Genomic DNA, 22,546 nt, shown 5'->3' with positions numbered 1-22,546 from the left:
GTTAAAAAACTTGAAGGAAAATCTTAGGGAATTCATTCTAGCTACACAGGTACAATTACGTTGTATGTCGAGTCAGATCCACTTATGCTCTTAAAATTATCTTACTAGGTGAGCTGCAGTTCGGACAAAACGCCACAGTTGCTATTGCAAAGGTTTTTAGACATTTTTTGTTGAGTTCTTTTGGAATTTCTAATCTATTCTCTCACTAGGTGAGGTTAGGGTACTTAGTTTATCTTACGAGGGATGTAGGGACTACCCCAAATGACTAACTGTAGCGACTAATCACCCCATAGATACATGTAGTATGGTGTAGTATGTTCCGTATGCCCGCTTTATGTATACATAGAATACCTGCTCATAAAGGGTAACAGCGAGGACAAAATAAACTGCTAATTTATTCACAAATAATAAGAGAATAGATTAGAAGTGAAAAGTACTCAAGTAAGCAACCGTTTAAAGCCTTACAGATTTTTCTAGCGATTCAGTTGGTATATTACTTAAAAAAATATTATTAGTTAATAAAATTTTAGGGCTCTGTCAAACCATTTTAATTAAAATTTAGGAACCTATTTAGGACTCAAAATAGTAAATACTATATCACTAGAAAACTCTGAATTAGCTCTCAATAGGTAGTTAGCAATTTTGTCGAAAAACTGTTACTTCTTAAGTTAAGATAGCTTACAAGACGAACTGACAACTAGCTAAGTTTTGGATACACTTTGCTTAATTCAAAAAAACGCCCATTTCTTCCACGATCAACAAAAAGCTACCAAATCGGGAAGATTTTCTTGCCCTGGCAACACTGTTGAGCGCAAAAGAAACCTAAGCGTGTTACACGTTGTACTTGAATCCTAGTAATATTTTTGCTTATCAATAAACATTGGATAATGTTGCATTTTTTGTTAAATTTTCCTAAACGATTGCCATGTGCAACGTTCGACTAAGAGGCTGGTGCGTCATATCCGTTTGAGGCGATACAAGACAATTTGACACCTGTCAAATGTCACACAACCAGATGTTGCCATACTGCAAAAACCTCGTCTAAATAGGAATTAAACTAGTAGCTGTGATGGGCAAAATGGTAAAATTGTAGTCCAATATGCTATGACTAAAAACCAACGGTAACTACTTACTAGATTTTACTAATATAAAGCTTTGAAAATAAAATTCTAGGTGTAGTTATTTGAAAGGATCCTCAAGCTATTGGGAGAACCGTCCATCTCTATCGTCTTTATCGAACCTCTTGCGGTTGAGATTTCCAGACACTTTAAATAGGCTTTCTAAAGTTTCGATCTTTCCACGTCGAGTACGTATAGTCGTGTCTGTCCTAAAACCTCAATTCCAAAGCTAAATACAAAGCAAATCTCGTTTAGTTACCGCTGGTACAGTCAGTGCCCTAACAAAGTAACCATTTGCTTTAACAGTGCTCTAATTAGACATGCCACTAAATAGCATGATTATTTTGTGGTTTCTCTTTAACTGTATACTTTATGATGGTACGGTATGGAATCAAATCGCACGACTGACGATCTAAAATCTGCCTGAGGCTCTAAAATGGCCATATTGAACAGCAATATTGCTATTTGACATAAAATTTTTGCTATTTGACATACGTGTTGATTTGAGTCATAGACCCAAACATGGCTCATGTAACGAATACATACTTACATAGACCAGTAAAGCGACTGTTGTGATATTTGATCCCACGTCATATTGAATTGTACAGTTATAGAGCACACCACTAAATAAACATGCGTCTTTAGCCTTATGGTTGCCCACTGACTAACAACTGTGTAAGAATTCTATTTAGGCTAGGTTTCACTATAATCTGTACCGTTCCGACGTGTGTTCCGGGCAGAGTTGAACTATAAAAAACCTTTTTCAAACTTACAACTATAGTCCAACTCGTACACTCGAATTCTAATAGCTCGAGCCTTCCTCGACTCCGCCGTAATTTGAAGCGACCACTCAGCTCAAAATCTGTGTTCTTAGACGCCAGCTCAACCTTGTCTCGAGTTAATTCCAGTGATGTTTAATACAGGCATGATTTTCGAATTATAATGTTGGCAGTATGATACGCTCAGTGATGTACCGTTCCCGGGAATTTTCCCAGAAAGGGAATGTTCCCGTTGTAAAAACATTTTAATACTAAAGACACTGGCTACTTTTTTTCATTTGTTCTCTATTTTTTACCTTTGACGGGTTTGCTCTAGGCCCTAGACTTGCCCGAAGGCATTGACGAGGCCTAACATGGAGCGAGCTCGCCCAGAAGATGCCTGTTCACTCTGGCCGTGAAAGCACCCGGATTATATGCATTACTTCTGCCTCAATGTTAGATATAATAAAGCTATTTTTGCATAAGTTTTGCGCCGTCACTGGATATGCTCGACTCCAGTGAGTAAAGTCCTCAAGTCAATGTCAACTTAAAATACCAAAACGCTCAGCTGAGGCCGCGTCGAGTGGAGGAAGATCCGAGTTAACATGTTAGAATACTCGTGCTTAGATCCTGTGGCGCGAGATAGGCGTTACTTAGTTGTGGCGACGGTATGGTAGAAATGGTAGATTTGGTAGTTTTCAGGTACAATTTTCCTACTAATAATCCTACCGTTATTGCTCGTCACAATCCCTCTACCACTACGGAACCAATGGACTACCATTTTCTACCCATTTCTACCTTATTTTTTGGTAAATCAATAAGGATTAATAGCCATTTTTGTTTATTTTCTTCTCGTCCCCTACAAATTTTAATTCGAGTTTTTTTCTAAAGTAATTAATCCTCACTGATCTACGACACTCACATTTTATAAAGCTACCAGTTAATACTTATTCACTTTTCAAAAGTCGAAACTACTAAACTAACGTCTGTGTTGCCATTTTAGAGACCTTTTCAATTACATTTGGTAGAAAAGCTTGATTTCTACCAAATGTAAGAGATGATAGATACCAACTTTTTTACATACGACAGAAGTTTACACATTTAGCAGTATACTAAAATAGTGTTAATTACTTACATTATAATCCAAATTGCCAATTTAATAGCAGACAAACTCATCAATGACAAGCCACTGGTAGCGTCACAAAGTGTAGGTTACCGCCAGTTACCGTCGACTGCGAGCAACTGCGAGCAACTGCCAGCAACTGCCAGCAACTGCGAGCAACTGCCAGCAACTGCGAGCAACTGCCAGCAGCGACCGTTGACCGTCATACCACTAACACCAGCGGAAGGGCACGGCGCGCGGGCGGTCAGCACCCTCCTTGACGAGCGGTTTGTGGAACTCGCGCCCCGGGCGAGAGTGGATCGTCGCCCAACAGTGTTCGCAGTAATACTGGAAAGGAGAACCACTGGTTATTCATACAGTGATGGTGGATAAAAGAATCAAGGAATGACGGTGGATAAAACATCTCCCTAGTTCCCGTTTTTCATAGGGCCCGCTTACCTAACCTGAAGATTTGACAGGTCCGGTTTTTTACAAAAGCGACTGCCTGTCTGACCTTCCAACCCGAAAGGAAAACCCAATACAGGTTAGGTCACATACCTCCGAAAACGTATTTCTCAGGAATGAACGTATTTTCTTTCTTTATTCAAAGACAGTTTAATAATTTTATTGACTGATCACATCGTTTAAAACAAAAATAAAAAATATTCACAAGTGAAAAATATTAAATAATCGAAAATATGGTTTTTAAAATGGTCACATTGAAGTTATATTATATTATTTTTGTTTATTGGCAACAATGAAAATAAAAATGGCGGGCTTATGCCTATTTAAATATATAATTTTAGTTGTAATTTGACTTGGTCTTTCATTAATTTCAAAATCCTGCGCCTAAGTGTGTAGTGTGGGTATTGTGCATCATCATGTGTGTTACCTGTAGACAGGTGACGTTGGCGCAGAAGAAGGGCGCGAACTTCGAGCCGCAGCGTGCGCCAGCGCACTCGTCGCACATCTGGTCGTCCAGCACGTATGGCTTCACCTAAACCATACAATAAGGATTATAAAGTACATCGTCATACGTTTGTTTTTCCAAATTGGAGGTGTCCTTAGAAAAGGTTTAGTACGATCTACTCTGAACCGGCGTGCGTGTATGAAGCGATTGATGAATGTGGAGGAAGCAAGAGAAGTGTGTCAGGATCGAAGGAAATGGAATTCTATAGTCTCTGCTTACCCCGGTGGGAAATAGGCGTGAGTTTATGTATGTATGTATGTACGTTTGTTTTTCCGGTGAACCGTTCTGCGCACGCAGACGCGCTACGCGGACCAACCGGCACACGGTAACAATTAGATTTTTGTATAGAGTGTCTCACCTCGACCCTCTTGTCGATGTCTCCGTGCTGCAGCTGAACGAACCGCGCAGAGATGGCCGCGATGTACGACTGCTGGTTGGAGAACGCCACGCGGCCCGCGCCCTGTAACACCATACACACATTTTCATTATTATCACGTGCTCAGCGGTGAAAGAAAACATCGTGAGGAAACCCACATTCCCGAGAAATGCATTTTCAGAGGTTGTGAATTAACCCGTATTGGGCTGGTTTTCCGCGGGTTGGAAGGTCAAGGCAGTCGCTTCTGTAAAAAACCGGACCTGTCAAATCTTCAGGTTAGGTAAGCGGACCCCGTGAGAAACGGGATAATGCTAGGGGGATGATGATGAACCGTAACGAGTTTTTTTTTGGCGTGACTTATTGTAAATTTTCCGCAGGTGGCATTAACTCCTTGGCCGGACAAATGGGGAGCGGAAGGAATATCCTAATTAATCGATGTTTTTAAGTTGGGTTATCGCTATTCTTAAAGTAATGGTGATGATTTTTTCTGATAAACTGTAGTTCTAGTCAGAAGACGGTCGTCTGTTGGGTCTTCTCTGTGTTGGAACTGAAGGACTCACCTTAGGGTACTTGAGCTCAGGGTCGGTGTCGATGCCAGCGTAGCACACGCCGCCATACAGCCGGTCCATTATCATCGCCAGCTCCACTGGAACATGGTGGAGTTAACATTATAGGGTAGTTCTTCGAACACCGTAACCCAATAAACAGGGTGTTAGTGACATCGTAACGAAAACTTTGTGGGATGATTCAGATCGTGAGTTGATTTTCTGTCGTATGGCTGCTTTTTCACCAGAGCTGTGCTGTGAAAAAATCCATCAATAGAATCACTACATTTTCCTAGTCTCGTTCAGCTCAGCTCTGATGGAAAAGGGCGAAGCGAGGTCATCCTACATACAAAACAAGCGAGAAATGTGTGCCCAGGATGTGTTGCGGGGAATATGTTGCGAGGTTTGCGACGATTTCACAGCTACGCAGCCTCGCACCCCACATTTGCGCATTTTGGAGGGGACACATCACGAAAATCACTTTGTGATCCCTAGTTTGGTTATAGGACATTACAGGCTGATCACCTGAGTGTCCGAAAGAAAGATGATCCATGCTTCGGAAGGCACGTTAAGCAATTATAAAACTAGTAGTAGTGAATTAGTAATTATGAAATTTTAATTTTATTGTATTTTAATTTAAATTTTGGTTTTAATTTTGATTTTTTTTTAAGTGTGTAATTAATGTAATATCATGTCTGAAATAAATGATATTTGATTTGATTAAGCCGTTAGTCCCGGTTACTACTTACTGGTTAAGTTAGTAGTCGTCACACGAGCCATGTCAGGGGCCTTTGCCGGCTCAATAGTAACCCTGACACCAGGGTTGGGATTGGTAATCCACCTCACAACCCACACGATAGAAGAGAAGTAACTCACCAGCCTTGAGCGGGCGCGGCACTCCGCCCACGAACACAGTCTTGCGCGGGTCTAGCGGCATGCTCGCGTCGAGCACGAAGTCAGCGTCCGCCAGCCGCCACGGCCGAATCTGGCGAACAAACAATGACGGACTTTCCAATCGACGTTCCCCAAACACACGATAGATGGCATTGTTCACTTTTAACGTGATAACTACCCATTTTCTCATTGCTGGGGTACATAATTCATGATATAAGAAGACCAGGTATCAAAAAAAAAAAAATCAAAAATATTTATTTTCTTTTCTTACATGTTTTTCTTAAACTAGTTACAAGCAAAATATGCCTGTACCAGGAGACCCCGCTCTTCTATAACAGTAGTAAATAGGTAAGAAAGTTTTGTTACCCTTACGTTTTACAAATAAGCAATTAAAGAATGTTTGTATAATGTGTGTGTGTGTGTCTGTGTGTGTGTGCGTGCGTGTGTGTACGTGTGTGTAAGGTATGCTCAATCCTATGACAAGCCGCCATTGCTAGCCCTTGACGCAAGTGTTACCATTAAATTGGTATCTCCAACATTTCAAGGACGTAAATTTTTACTAATGTATTTAATTGCTATTATTTGTCACGTATACAAAAATCATTAAAACTACGTAAATCTTTTACCTTAAAGTACAAAATTTCCTTGCAAAGTAAATTAAAAACATTGGTCGTGGGTAATTTATTTTTTACGAAATGGCAACACAGGGTCGGATGACGTCAGCTGGGCTAACCTTGAAATGCTCGCTGTCAGTTTTGAGCATACCTGGTCTTCTTATACCATGAGACAGTGGCTTTTTCCTGAGACACCTTGAATATTTACTGATAAAATAAAAAATGTGGTCCAGACAACCTGACGTCAGAACGTCTGGCCACTTTCTTTACATGTTTTTTCACTGTTCGTTGAGGTACTAGTTAATTTAACGTAGGTACCAAATAGTAAAAATAAATAGTAGTAGTAAATGGTAAAAAACCGACAGAGGGATTGTGTCCTCTAACATGATGGACTAATGTTATGGGCGATAGGCTGATCCCTTATCACCATAAGGTGCATCATATTCATCTTTGGACTTCGTATCAACAGTGGCTGCAAGTTGTCTTTGATTACTTGTGGCTCTGCCCACCCCATTAGGAATTACGGGCGTGAGTTTATGTATGTATGTGTACCAAATAGTATCAAAAATTTATTAAACTTTGATAGTTTCCAAACATAAAATATCGATGTTAGTCCAGGGGTTCTGACGCCAACTTGTGTGTACCGTTGCATCTAGGATATAGTTTACCTGCACTGGCTTGTCGCGGATCGTTGGAGACGACACGCAAAGGTACAGTTTATCGTCGTCGGTAATACACGCCTCCATCAGAGCTGCCACTGAACCCTCGTCCTGGAATCGACAATGATATGGAGTTAAAATCAAAAATCAAATCAAATAAGTATACTTTATTGCACAGAAGTACACTACTACTACTAAGTATACAGAATTATCAATTCCCATGGATTCATCAAGATCTTCGCCTTCATTAATCTGAGTACTCAACTCTTCTGTGTTCTTTTCAGGTGGTGCATCCTTCTCTTCCAGGTTTTCCCCGTGACGGACAAGAGTGCTACACAAATACATCATTTTCATTCATTTATTCTTCTTCTATCGTGTGGGTTGTGAGATGAATTACCAACCTCATCAACCCTGGTGTCAGGGTTACTATTGAACCGCCAAAGGCCCCTGACATGACTCATGTAACGACTACATACTTACATCAGTAAGTAGTAACCGGGACCAACGGCTTAACGTGCCTTCCGAAGCACGGAGCATCTTACCTGGAACAGTAGGAAGGCGTATCCCTTGGGAGGGAAGTAACTCTTGCTCTCGGCTTTGTGCGGCCAGTCCACCACCAGCGGCCCGAACCGCCGAAACGACGACGTTATCTCATCTGGAAACGAGGAAAACAATTTTCAATAACTACGTGTCATGAAACAAATAAAAGAGAAGGTGCAGGTCGTGTCGTATCGGGAGGTGAAGGTTTTGGCGGGAAGAAGAGAGGAATGGCGATTACTCCACCGACAAGAGCACAGCTCTTAGAGAGAGAGACGTGTCATGAATATCGTCACCTCATAAGCGTCTTTTAGTCACATTCTTCAGTCCTGGTAAGGTCCTTGGTACATGCTTTTTTTTTGACGTGACTTATTGTAGACTTGCCGCGGATGACAATAACTACTTGGCCGGACAAATGGGGAGCGCTGAAGGCTCTCACCCGGTACAACGTTTAAGACCACAGGCCTGAGGGTGCCCAGTTGGGCGCAAACCTCGGCTTAGGGCGTCGTCTGAGAGGAAAAATAAGAATTATTCGATCCTAGTGGGTCGATAGCGATAAGCGCTGATTGATGGAAATCGTCGACCACAACGGCGGGGCCGATAAGTTGGTGTCGCGAGCTGATTGGCTGCCTCAGTGGCTACTCAGTAATCGGGTCGTCGGGATCGTATATTGCGTCCTTCGGACGCCGATACTTTTCAGTACTGTCCCTAAGCGGGATGTATTCGGAAGCCGCAACTACCAGGGGATTTGGGTGGCGCGGAGCAGAATCGAAAAAACGTTTTGACCCAGTTGGGCAAGACCTATCAAATTTGTACCAGAATGTTTGGTAAAAGTTCATTGTGCGGTGGATGTACGATAAGCTACATAAGTCTAATCAGTTTCTTGCACCCAAGACCTCCTGGTTACATGTCGTAAACACCTCAAATCACTAATTGAAGAGCCACGCCCTTGTCGGTGTAGCATTCTTCATTTTACTTTTTAGGGAAAAATAGGGCAGTGGTTTCCCTGTAGCCTTCCGCCCCGCAGTACTCTGTCTGACGCGATTGGGATGGCGCCCAGAGTCAGTAGTAGTTACATAGCCGTACTAGAACTCCTGTCTAAAACACCAAACACCTACATAACATAAACAGCCTATATACATCCGACTGCTGGGCACAGGCCTCCCATCAATCAACCGGAGGGGGTATGAAGCATGCTCCACCACGCTGCTCCAATGCGGGTTGCTGGAGGTGTTTTTACGGCTTATAGCCGGTACCAACGGCTTAACGTGCCCTCCGAAGCACGGAATCATCTTACTTATTCGGACAATCAGGTGAGTCAAGCCTGAAAAGTCCTTACCAAACAAAGAACAGTCTCACAAAGTGATTTCGACAATGTCCCCATCGGGAATCGAACCTGGACCTCCAGATCGTGAGCCTAGCGCTCTAGCTACTAGACCACGGAGGCTGTAAAACACCAAACACCTACAAAAATAAATTTTATAACTATGACAACTAATGGTTTATAATTTCACCACTGTTTACAAATTCGCTGGGCTTAGTGACTGAACTTTTGCTCTTTGATTGTACCTCTGACTACCCCAATTGGGAATATAAACGTGAGCTTATAACAATGTTATGTTATATAGGCTCTACATAATCTAAGGAGGCCCATCACAAACATGTTTTCCACTCGCCTCAATTCCAGTTGCCTTAGCAACGGGCAGACCAACAAACCCGGCTATTCATTAAAGCTAGACTTCTGCAAAACAATTTAACCATATTTTTCAGGAGTCCATAATGGTCGAGCCAACTGTGTTAGTGGAAACTGCACTTAAGATAAATTAATAACGTCCTCCGTGGTCCAGTGGTCCAGTGTTGGGCTCACGATCCAGAGGTCCCGGGTTCGAATCCCGGACATATCACAAAAATCACTGTGTTTTTGTATTTTTATGCGGTGTTTCATCTAATCTGAACACATACTCATTATATTTATACTCAATACATACAGACATACCCACACGCAACGTTATTGTGTAGGGACATTTTGCGAAAGAGACATTATGCGAAGGGACATTTTGCGAATGGGACATTATGTGAACAATGACCAAAAAAAACATCATTCACGTCAATCGTGTCGTATCGTTCGTCGTCGTTTCATTGACGTTTTGCGAAAAGATCATTTTGCGAAAGGGTCATTTGCGAATGGGACATTATGTGAAAGGGACGTTTTGCGAAAGGAACATTTTGCGAAAGAGACATTATGCGGAAGGGACACTTTGCGAATGGGACATTATGCAAAAGGGACATTTTGCGAATGGGACATTATGCAAAAGGGACATTTTGCGAATGGGACATTATGCAAAAGGGACATTTTGCGAATGGGACATTATGCAAAAGGGACATTTTGCGAATGGGACATTATGCAAAAGGGACATTTTGCGAATGGGACATTATGCAAAAGGGACATTTTGCGAATGGGACATTGTGTGAAAGGGAAGTTTTGCGAAAGGAACATTTTACGAAAAAGACAATATGCGAAAGGGACATTATGTGAAAGGGAAATTTTGAGAACGGGACCTTTTGCTGCCCGGGGACATTTTGCGTAAGGGATATTTTGCGACGAAGCCGTCCCACGGTCGCGACCACTACTCATAGAAGCATTTTACTCAACTCGAGATATCTTAAACAGAAAACCAGAGCAAGTCAAACAATTGCGTTATATAATAACAACCGTAACAATTGATGAATGGCAGAAGGCCATGAGAAGTGCTAATCTCTGACGTCACGTCGCCCCAGTTGGAGCCTGCGCATTGATAACGTCTAGAAATCAAGATCAGCAGAGCTAACATATACACATCACATAATTATACATATCTGTTGACGATTTTATGGAAAATTGACAATGGCCCCGATTCCTGCAGACACCTCCTAATTTTACTTTAAGTTATACCTGTCATTTTCTTATCCGTCCAAAAGGAAAGGGACGGATTACAGCTCTTAATTTTAGGAAGAATGACGTGACAATGAATAACCCGGGCGAATCAAAAAGGTATCTCGCTGGTATGCAAACCGTTTGACGTGTGCTGTCAACGTAATTCTGTCGGGTTATTGGCCAATGTAAAATTTTTGGACGGTTGTTTTAGATTTGTGCTAAAAATGACGTGTGTTCCATAAAATTATACGCTTGTCGATTACCCGTCCCTTTCCTTTTCGGCGGATAAAAAAATGACAGGTATAACTTAAAATAAAATTAGGAGGTGTCTGCAGGAATTAGCACTATTGTATTTTATTGTAATTACTTCAATGTAATTTTATTTTATACATAATAATTTTATTACTCATGTTAGCCATGACATTGTATTGATTTATCATCTTGTTAAAAAACCGGACCTGTCAAATCTTTAAGTTAGGTAAGCGGACCCCGTGAAAAACGGGAGATGTTATAATAATTTGTTATAATTTTCGACGATCATATTTATGTTGCTACCGTTTTATATCTAATTTTAAATAGATGTATGATAGATGTGTCCATGGCACGCTTTGGAGGTGTACCAAGGGTTATAGAACTTTCAAAGTAGCAATAGACCACCTCTCGGGTGTACTACGGATAATAAAATTTATAGTTGTACCCTCAGTACACCTAAGAGGTGTACCATGGGTCAGTACAAGTGCCCGTAGTCTACCCAGGTGAACTTGCTAGGTGTACTACGGATCAGGAAGGTATGTAAAATGTGTTGTACAACATTTCAACACATTTATATACATTTTTAGGTAGTACTATGTTACCTACTGAATATAAGTAGATATTTTTGGATTTGAATAAGACAACCATTTAAAACCGTCGCTTTAAACCGTTTTAAATGGTTAAGTCTTATTGACCCATACTACGGGTTCGTGGAGGTGTCTGAGCTAGTAACCCGGGACAAAATAGTCTTATCCGAACCACGGAATAATCTTACTTTTTCAGACAATCCAGTGATTCAGCCCGCAATGTCCTTACCAAAGACATGGTCGAGTTATCCTCGAATGACATCCTTTGCTCATCCCTAGTACACAAAGGACTCATTCGCAAATGGACCTGCATTATTTTGCTCTTTCCTAAAATGCCCTATTCGTAGAATACCCCATTAGTACAATAACGACCTCCGTGGTCCAGTGGTTGAGCGTTGAGCTCACGAGCCGGAGGTCCCGGGTTCGATTCCCGGTGGGGACATATCACAAAAATTACTCTGTGGTACCTAGTTTGGTTAGGACATTACTGGCTGATCACCAGATTGTCCGAAAGTAAGATGATCCGTGCCACGGAAGGTACGTTAAGCCGTTGGTCCCGGTTACTATTTACTGATGGAAGTGAGTAATCGTTACATGAGCCATGTCAGGGGCCTTTGGCGGCTCAATATTAACTCTGACACCAGGGTTGATGAAGTTGGTAGTACGGTCACGAGCATTAATATGTATACACTTTGGTACCATGTCACATTAACTTTTTTGACAAATTGAACTGTAAGTCTCACTAAATGTCAAATATGTTAGTGCGACAGAGTCCTAAAGTGGGTAAGTACATTATATTGCTCATGACAAATTCAAATTCAAAAATATCTTTATTCAGTGGGTAACATAGTTACACTTTGAATCGTCAATTTTACATAACGAACGTCTCATCCACCTAAAACTACTGCAGCTTCTCACAACCTGTATAGCCGGGGAAAAGAAGCTGCAAGAAAAACCTCGGCACAGGGCCCTAGACGTTCTTTAAAAAAATAAACATAAAATATTGGTATACAATTGAGTAATTTAGCTGCCTAATATCAGTTCTCAGACAGTTAATCCCATGCATTCATATCTTCTAAATAATCACTAACTTTATAATAACCTTTTTTGTAAAACTGTACTCAAAACCCACACGATAGAAGAAGACAATGCCCCATTCGTAGAATACCCTATTCATGAAATACCCTATTCCCGAAATTCCTAACATTATTTGAGGATGTTAGTAAGGAGAAAAAACTTAAAGAAACTGAACAATCATAATCATTTCTTGTTGTATAGAAATCAACAAAACATATTCCTGAGTCGGTGTCTGTAGCGATAGTGTCGCCGGCTCGGTCGGAAGTTGCATTGTGATTTGCAAACAAGTGGGGCGCGTGACGTCACAGATCAGCACTAGTCGCATGGCCTTGTCGTAAACCTATTCAATTGTCAGCTTTCATAATAATATTTAGGTTTGCGTAGCTTGACAAGAGCCGTGGTAGCCTAGTTGGTAGTCGGGGCCTTTGGCGGCTCAATTATAGTCCTGACTATTTGCCCTCTACCGTCGCCCTAGGCGATCCACCTTGCCTTACTGAGTCGCCAAGTCAGCCAAGCCCTTTTGCATATCTGCAAATAGTTATCGTCGGCCAGACACATCATCTGACCTCTCCTTCAGTCGTATCGGTTTTCCGTTCCACTGAAGCAAGGAGGGGTAAGACGAGTGTGTGCGCCTACGTTTTGCGCGTACGTCTGCGCACCTTAATATATCCTGCGTACCTGACCGCTTCCGCTAGTCGAAGTGGTCGCCATGGCCGAAATCGGTCGGAGAGATCAATCAATTCAATTATAGTCCTGACACCAGGGTTGACGAGGTTGGTATTCTACCTCACAACCCACTCGATAAGAAGGAGGAAGAGGCCTAGTTGGTAGAACGCTTGCCTCTCACTTTGAGGTCGCAGAGAATCCTTCAGACCAATGATTGTCGAATTTGTTTTCGAATTCATGTTTGGATCATAAATGATTATCACGTGCTCAGCGGTGAACGAAAACATCGCGAGGAAACCCACATTCCCGAGAAATGCATTTTCGGGGGTGTGTGACCTAACCTGTATTGGGCTAGTCTTCTCTTCTGTCGCTTCTGTAAAAAACCGGACCTGTCAAATCTTTAAGTTAGGTAAGCGGACCCTGTGAAAAACGAGATAATGCTAGGGAGTCTGCTTGAATGTACCTCGATCTCCAGTCATTTTGTAATTCCGGCATTGAGAAAATCAGTCATTTAGGATTTCAGTCATATTGGGACTAAGGTAAACTGAGATCCAGACATATAGGAAAATGTCATAATAGGATTAATGGTGATACTGCCCTCAAGATCATGCTCAAGTCCCTGTTTTTATCCAAGAACTGTCACATTGACATGATCTTCAGGGCAATCTCAAAGCTGAGATTAGTTTATAAGGTTGGTATTAATAAACGAATCTCAGCTGAGACTGCCCACAAGATCATGCTCAAGTCCCTGTTTTTATATAAGAACTGTCACATTGACATGATCTTCAGGGCAATCTCAAAGCTGAGATTAGTTTATAAGGTTGGTATTAATAAACGAATCTCAGCTGAGACTGCCCACAAGATCATGCTCAAGTCCCTGTTTTTATCCAAGAACTGACACATTGACATGATCTTCAGGGCAATCTCAAAGCTGAGATTAGTTTATAAGGTTGGTATTAATAAACGAATCTCAGCTGAGACTGCCCACAAGATCATGCTCAAGTCCCTGTTTTTATATAAGAACTGTCACATTGACATGATCTTCAGGGCAATCTCAAAGCTGAGATTAGTTTATTAAAACCACCCTTAGTCTTTATGAACTGGAAGGTGCTGGTCCGCATTTGCCAATAACGTCACTCACCTTCGTCAATGTCCGGGGGCAGGCCGCCGACGAATACCTTCCTGCTGAACCGCTCGCCGTGCTCCGAACCCGCGGAGACTGGCGAAGACCGCGCCGGGGAACCCAGCGCGCTCACGCACATAGACAGCCCTGGGAAGACAAACATTTACTTTTTAATTTATTTACAAAGAGAAAGGAATTTGAAAGGTGTTTTAATAAGAGTCTTTTGTAAATATTTCCTTTTATTTTAGTGCAACAAAGTATATTTGTATTGTACAAAGACACATACAGCCGTATGGCGATACATACATAATAGACCAGAGTAGACCACAGTGGACCGCAGTAGACCAGCGCTCAATGGGCAAGAAAAACATCATTTGACCAGATAGGATAATAATGAGGATCTTACCAGCAGCGCTGAGCCGCGACACCACATCTGGCGGCTGCTCGCCCGCCACGGCCGGAGACCCGGCGGCCGCCCCCGCCGCCACGCTCGCCTCCTCCACGCCGGGGAAGAAAGGCGACTTGGCTGGAACAATCGAGAAAAGTTTTGTTAGTTCGATTAGAACAAAATACATACATGTAGGCGTGTGGCTGAGTGAGTGACAGGTGAGTTGAGATGATTGTGTGAGAAGTAGACGAGTAACATGAGTAGTACAGAAGGTATAGAGTATAGAAGGGATGCATAGAGAAATGATAGATTGAGTGAAGGAGTGTGAATGAGTGAGAGTGATAGAAGGAGTGAGAAGGGAAGGCTAGATAGCGGATGGCGGACAAAAACGATGGTGGTGTAATTACGCGGAGGTTAAAAATAAAAATAAGTGTTTGAACCGTACTTGACTGTTTAATTGAGCAAACCCAAAATCCCACATTTTGGGGGCTCGTCCGGGATGGGTGCTCATTAATTGGACAGGATACGGTGGGACAACGACGTTCGCAGACGGCGAAAATTTTCACGACGGACACGAGGCGCAGACGGCACCGAGTGGCTAGTTAGACGACGACGAAGACGCGAAATTATCGATCAGACGGCTCGATTAATTTCGATTATCATGACGACGGAAAATATGAAGGGCGGACGACGTGGACAACCAGATCCAGAATCGGTACCGGTTGTACCAAATTACTCGATGATGTACGACGGCATCATACCTAAATTCTCGGGAAATGACAAGATGTATACTGTGTCACGATGGGTGGAAGAAATTGAAGATAATGGCGAGATCTTCAACTGGACGCCTATACAAAAGCTTATTATAGCGAGGCGATCATTGTGTTCGACGGCGGAGCTATGGCTGAAGTCGGAGCGTGTTTTCAAGACGTTTGAGGATTTGAAAACCGCGATTATGAAGGAATTTTCTGATACAATTAACCAAAAAGAATTACACGAAATCCTAAGTACGAAGAAGAAGACGAATAACGAAACATGCTACGAGTATATGTTAGCTATGAAGGAGCTCGGCAGAAGAGGAAAATTACCCGATTACATTACTATACAGTATATTGTAGACGGTATACAAGACTATGAAAACAACAAGATTATGTTGTATGGCGTATCGACGTTTGGAGACCTGAAAGAGAAGCTTAAAATCTATGAACATGTGTGTAAAAGTGTGAAGCAACGACATAATGCGACAAGAGAACAGGATAATAATACAGCAAGACGAAGACAGGAAAATAGACGTGTGAAGTGTTATAATTGCGGCGAAGAAAATCATGTTTCATCACAGTGCCCACATCGTGGAAAAGGATTAAGATGTTTCCAGTGCGGATTGTTCGGCCATATTGCATTGCATTGCCCGAAAAATCCAATGGTGATAGCAGCGACAGCGACATCTGGCGGTTCGGCGAAACCCCTGTCGCAATGCGACATGTCGGCAAAGCAAGTGAGTGAACGAAGACCGGTCCAGTCGGCGAAACAATGGTGCATTAAAGTGTCAGAAAATGGTAGGAATTTAGATACGAATACTGGCAACACTGAGATGAACGAGAATGACGTGAAGAATGGAGTTGAGTTTGACAGATCACATACCGGTGCATATTCGCAAGTTATGATGATAAACGAAGAAGTTAATGGAAGAAATCGGCCGTTAAAATCTGTACAAGTTAATGGAAAAACGGTCTGCGCGCTTATTGATACGGGAAGTGAAGCAAACTTAATGTCTGCGACGTGTTATGAGAAGTTAAACATCGATAAACCAGAGAAGTGTGACGTGATATTATCGGGATTCGGCGCAAGCGACGTGCGATCGTGTGATTGTTTTGTTACTGTTGTGACAATAGACGGTAAATATTTTACGGACGTAAAGTTTAATATTGTGCCAATTCATGTAATGCCGTACGATATGATTATTGGTCAACAATTATTGCAGAAAACTGTCATGTTACTGGATCACAACAAAGTCACCTTTTTGCCTTCTTTTGACGATTCGTGGTCAACAAAAATCAAACATTTTCCTGCTGAGGTTGACTTTTTAGGTTGTGAAGTGAAGAGCAATTTCATACAAGACAAAGTTGAGTCCTTGGACACTTCCTATACCCCGACGAAGACGAGAGTATCTCCTACAGAGTTGAAGAATGTTTTGAAGGATGAAATACCTGTTCCCCGGCGACTTAGACGTTTGACAGTCATGGAGCAAGAAGAGGTTGAGTTAGAAAGACTGGAGTGGCTTGGAGAAGAAGGTGTTAAAGTCAGTACCTCCAATGATGCTAACCCGTTAGTGCTACTCAGGAGGAAAAGCAGCAGCGATTTATGGTTATTAAGAGAAAAAGAAAACCAAAATTACATGTACAATAGAGAAGAATTGAAAAGAAAAGTCAAGAAGTTGAAAAGAAAAGAAGAAAATAAGAAGAATTATGATAGGATTAGAAAGGAAAGTACACAGGAAAGAGAGAGAGCAGCTAAAAGGACTCAGTTTAGGAGCAGTATGAAATTAATGCCAAAATTATTAGAACCCTGTAAGTCTATTAAAGTCAGATGGAGAGATTGTTGTGACGTTGAGAAGATGAAGAAGTCCGATGCTAGTGCAGACTTCATGCAGGTGTACCCTTATGGCATTGGCTAGAGAGGCTTGAAGAGGTTTATTTTTACTATTTCATTATTTCACATCACTTTTAATTAGTATTTTCTTTAAAATTATACTGAGGTTCAGACCCAGTAACCATGCTTTGTTTTTGCTTGAGTTGTTATGTAAAAGTTAGGGTGTAAATTTTTACATGTCATAAGTAAGATAATGAATATTAAGACTGTTTATTGAAATAATTAAGACTGTTGGTTAAGAAATTCATTTATTGTGTTTACAGTTTCCCTGATAAGACTTACTTGTACTGAATTTTATAGTTAGTTTGTTATTACAACATATGAGAACTTTATCTAGTTTTGTTTGATATTTAGATGTTTAGATTGTTGTCGAAGTACACAAGCTGTATTGTTTAAATAAAATTGAAGGAAATAGTTTTGTTTTAGATGTTCTTTTATAAAAAATATATTTGAAGGTGTTTCAGTTTAAACATAAGTTGTGTAGGTATGTCTTGTTTCTTAGACGAGTTTTAGTGTGGAATGTAACTTTTTTGCATTAAAATATTTTGAGAATATCTAGGGTGGATAAGACTTAGTATTGTGTAACAGTGTTTAATACCTATTGACTTGCTTATAGAGTTTTTGTATTTTTTTAAGATTTATAATTGTAACAAGAATTTTAGGAGGTGTGATAGTGTATGAATGAGTTGTTATACGAGAATGTTTTGTTTATGTAATAGAGTCATTGTCATAGAGTCATTGTCATAGAGTCAATGTAGTAGAGTCATTGTAATAGAGTCATTGTAATAGAGTCATTGATGTTTTGGTGTAGAGCCATTTGTAAAGCTTGAGGGCAAGCTTTATGTCAGGACAGCCGAGTGTAGGCGTGTGGCTGAGTGAGTGACAGGTGAGTTGAGATGATTGTGTGAGAAGTAGACGAGTAACATGAGTAGTACAGAAGGTATAGAGTATAGAAGGGATGCATAGAGAAATGATAGATTGAGTGAAGGAGTGTGAATGAGTGAGAGTGATAGAAGGAGTGAGAAGGGAAGGCTAGATAGCGGATGGCGGACAAAAACGATGGTGGTGTAATTACGCGGAGGTTAAAAATAAAAATAAGTGTTTGAACCGTACTTGACTGTTTAATTGAGCAAACCCAAAATCCCACATACATAGAGAGAAGGGTGTCAGGATCGAAGCAAATGGAATTCCATAGTCTCTGCTTACCCCGGTGGGAAATAGGCGTGTATTTATCTATGTATGTCATCATCACCAGCCCGTTAACGTCCCCACTGCTGGAGCACGGGCCTTCCCTATGGATGTATAGGGAGATCGGGCCTTAAACCACCACGCGGGCCCAGTGCGGATTGATGGTTATTAACGACTGCTAATACAGCCGGGACCAACGGCTTAACGTGCCTTCCGAAGGACGGAGGAGCTCGAGATGAAAACTTTTTTTTGTGGTTACCCATCCTATGACCGGCCTTAGCGAAAGTTGTTTAACTTCAACAATCGCAGACCGAGCGCGTTTACCGCTGCGCCACCGAGCTCCTCAACAACAAAAGCATTCACTTACTGACTATTCATTAAACTAGTAACACAAAGCCAATTATAGATCCTCACAAATAGTTAGGTGAGACAAAAAAAACTAGGAAAAGAGAGACACGCATCGCTTGCAGACATGTATCAGGTATTACGTAGGACAACCAGCCCTGGCAAATGAAGATGTATTTACTCAAGAACTGATAGCCATTAGTAGACAAACATTCTAATTTTGTCCAGGTTGGCTGGTGGCCAAATACCAGCATTTTTTCCTAAATGTCATTGACTCCAACGTTTTGATAGTATTTCTACTAGACAATAAATTACTGAGGACGTTTCCAATGGACATTAAGATGTAACAATGTTATGCAATTTAATGGCGGTTTGGTGGAAAGTCCATTCTTCTTCTATCGTGTGGGTTGTGAGGTGGATTACAACCCCATCAACCCTGGCGTCAGGGTTACTATTGAGCCGCCAAACGAACCTGACATGGCTCATGTAACTACTAACTTACATCAGTAAGTAGTAACCGGGACCAACGGCTTAACATGCTTTCCGAAGCACGGATCACCTGTTTTCGGACAATGTCCTATAACCAAACTAGGGAACACAAAGTGATTTTCGTAATGTGCCCCCATAGGGATTTGATCCCGGGACCTCCGGATCGTGACAGCGCTCAAACCACTGGACCAAAAAAACAATAAAAATGGTTAAATAGACACAATGGTGATGGATAGTGGTGGTGGTAGGTTAAATGGTTTTTATTTATAAAATATCTAAAAACAATGCTAATTAAAACGACCTATTATACTGTAGACGAATTTTTAGATGATAAGTTTTAATTTTAATTCCTCTCTTCCCTTCAACGTTGCTGTGCCCTACAGGGTCCATGTTTTAGTTCCTATGCCTATGTAACATATAATTGAGAATTGAGCATTGACCACGTCGTGTCGAAATGATCATAAGGTGGTGGTGGACGTCCTGAGATAAAAGGGCCTCACTCAGCACAAGTCGCCGCGTGAACTACGACGCTGGTATTATGTGGACCCTGTTGGGTGAGGCACGAACATCGTGTTCCATAAATATGTAAGTACATTTTCACTTCTTCCACTCTCATCGCCTGAGAGCCTTCAGCGCTCCCCATTTGTCCGGCCAAGTAGTTAATGCCATCTGCGGTAATCTACAATAAGTCACGTCTAAAAAAACACCACTCTCACTGACTTAAGAGTACTCAACAAGTTTAACTTAACAAAATCCAGTCGGATTCGAACCTGGACCCACCCACTGCGACTAGACACCGCAATTTCTGTCAGAGGACCCATCAAGAGTATCAAAACCACTCGTAAACGCCGGGCATCGAACCTTGTGACCCGCGGTTCGCAGTTCACTTTTAAACATCATATAGAATATAGTATAAAATATAAAGTGCAAATTTTAAACTCACGCCCGTAATCCCAAATAGGGTGGGCTGAGACATAATCGCAAGACAACAGTTGAGCTTTAGTCCTAAGATGGACATGATGAACCTTATGGTGACAAGGGCGTTTTAACACGTTCAACGTCCATCATTCAAGCAATGGGGGACACGGGTGAGCCAAACTGTACTGATGGGTCAGCCGGGGGTCACCCGTGAACCAAAAGAGGGTTTCGATTTAAACAAGATTTACAGGCCACAATGCAGCGGTTTCACGTCAAACTGTTAGAAGACAGATGAATGAGAGATTTGCTTGAATGCTGGATTCGAGTCAAATATCCACTTACATAAACTGCCTATATATGTCCCACTGCTGGGCACAGGCCTCCCCTCAATCAACCGGAGGGGGTATGGAGCATACTCCACCACGCTGCTCCAATGCGGGTTGCTGCAGGTGTTTTTTACGGCTAATAGCCGGGACCAACGGCTTAACGTGCCCTCCGACGCACGGAATCATCTTACTTTTTCGGACAATCAGGTGATTCAAGCCTGAAAAGTCCTTGCCAAACAAAGGACAGTCTCACAAAGTGATTTCGACAATGTCCCAATCGGGAATCGAACGCGGACCTCCAGATCGTGAGCCTAACGCTCTAACCACTAGACCACGGAGGCTGTTAAATTATGAAAAAATAATCCAAATGGTGTTTAATAATGCAATTCAGAGGTTAACGAACGCACAAATCATGATGGTCAAGACAAAAACGAAATAAAAAGATTTAACACACTGTCTACATAAATTCACGCTAGTGTTCCTCAATGGGCTAGGCAGAGCGATAAATAATCAGAAGACAAGATGAAATTCTAAATCTGTCGATAGGTTTATGGGACACCGTTTTGATTGTAAAATGTTTATTATTACTTTGAATAAATAAATAAAAAACAGCCTCCGTGGTCTAGTGGTTAGAGCGTTAGGCTCACGATCTGGAGGTCCGGGTTCGATTCCCGATGGGGACATTGTCGAAATCACTTTGTGAGACTGTCCTTTGTTTGGTAAGGACTTTTCAGGCTTGAATCACCTAATTGTCCGAAAAATTAAGATGATTCCGTGCTTCGGAGGGCACGTTAAGCCGTTGGTCCCGGCTATTAGCCGTAAAAAAACACCTCCACCAACCCGCATTGGAGCAGCGTGGTGGAGTATGCTCCATACCCCCTCCGGTTGATTGAGGGGAGGCCTGTGCCCAGCAGTGGGACGTATATAGGCAGTTTATGTATTATGTACAATTTAAAAACAGAGCCTAGTCAAAATGAGATACCTACTTTTTACGAAACGCCAAAACGAAAGTTTTCCTTGGAGTTTGCATGGCAATACTGTCCTGTCACGTCATCAATAAAAGTGGTCAAACGTCGTACTCATTGTTACTTAATCCATAAACAAAATACGAAAATAAGTCGAAAAGGAAAATGAGATTTGATTTTTGATCATCTTAGACTGGGTTCTATTTCCAGTATAGCATTTTATAATTTATCTTCGACATAGTTAACTAACCTACTTATTTTTAGGAAAGAGTTCATCATCACCAGCCCATTAACGTCCCCACTGCTGGGGCACGGGCCTTCCCTATGGATGGATAGGGAGATTGGGCCTTAAACCACCACGCGGGCCCAGTGCACTAGGAAAGAGTTAAAAAAATGAAAATAATTTCTTCATAGTTTCACACTGGTGCTAATTCCTGTAAATACCATCTAATTTTATTTTAAGTTATATCTGTCCTTTTCTTATCCGCCGAAAAGGAAAGGGACGGGTAATCGACAAGCATAAAATTTATGGAACACACGTCAATTTTAAGCACAAATCTAAACCAACCGTCTAAAAATTTTACGTCAGTCAATAACCCGACACATTAATTTACTCATTCTTCCTAAAATTAAGAGCTGTGAATCATCCGTCCCTTTCCTTTTCGACGGATACGAAAATGACGGATATAACCTAAAATAAAATTAGGCGGTGTCTGCAGGAATCGGGGCCAATAAATAACAACATAACGTAACATAGCATCACGCCTGTGTTCCCAAAGGGGTAGGCTGAGGTAGTTATACCCACTCTTCGCCAGCTATGTTCAAGTCCCATGTAATAGAGGGCGAGCCTAATGCCATTAACCGGGCACAAAACCTGGAAACCACGTGATATCAAACTCAAAGCAAAGTTGTCATTCAAAAATTCAAAAATGATTCTTCAAAATTGGCTTACATAGCGCTTTTTGAACGTCAAACATTAAATACATTATTATGTAACTAGCTGTAAAACTACTACCACATCGGAATCTGTATCGCTGAGGGAAAGACGTGGCCAGAAAACCTCCCAGCACAGGGCCCTAGTCCTAC

The 22,546-nt window shown here is 41.6% G+C and overlaps 1 protein-coding gene across 7 annotated transcripts in view; it reads right to left on the bottom strand.

Moving 5' to 3' along the window:
* Positions 1 to 937: 937 nt before the first annotated feature.
* LOC126379507 (translational regulator orb2) overlaps positions 938 to 22,546 on the bottom strand; it is an 85,707-nt gene continuing 64,098 nt past the window's right edge. For all 7 annotated transcript variants that reach the window (XM_050028289.1, XM_050028290.1, XM_050028293.1 and 4 more), the window contains 9 exons: positions 14,599 to 14,718; positions 14,211 to 14,339; positions 7,579 to 7,691; positions 7,046 to 7,147; positions 5,746 to 5,854; positions 4,885 to 4,970; positions 4,307 to 4,408; positions 3,871 to 3,975; positions 938 to 3,326 (listed from right to left, as the gene is read on the bottom strand). In XM_050028289.1, coding sequence (XP_049884246.1) covers positions 3,210 to 3,326; positions 3,871 to 3,975; positions 4,307 to 4,408; positions 4,885 to 4,970; positions 5,746 to 5,854; positions 7,046 to 7,147; positions 7,579 to 7,691; positions 14,211 to 14,339; positions 14,599 to 14,718 — 983 coding nt within the window. In that variant the 3' untranslated portion in view covers positions 938 to 3,209. The remainder of the gene's footprint in view (positions 3,327 to 3,870; positions 3,976 to 4,306; positions 4,409 to 4,884; positions 4,971 to 5,745; positions 5,855 to 7,045; positions 7,148 to 7,578; positions 7,692 to 14,210; positions 14,340 to 14,598; positions 14,719 to 22,546) is intronic.

The sequence above is a fragment of the Pectinophora gossypiella genome, chromosome 29 (assembly GCF_024362695.1).
Source record: "Pectinophora gossypiella chromosome 29, ilPecGoss1.1, whole genome shotgun sequence".
Lineage (NCBI taxonomy): Eukaryota > Metazoa > Arthropoda > Insecta > Lepidoptera > Gelechiidae > Pectinophora > Pectinophora gossypiella.
Note: the sequence above shows the minus strand (reverse complement) of the source record. Positions and strands in the feature narration are given on the sequence as shown.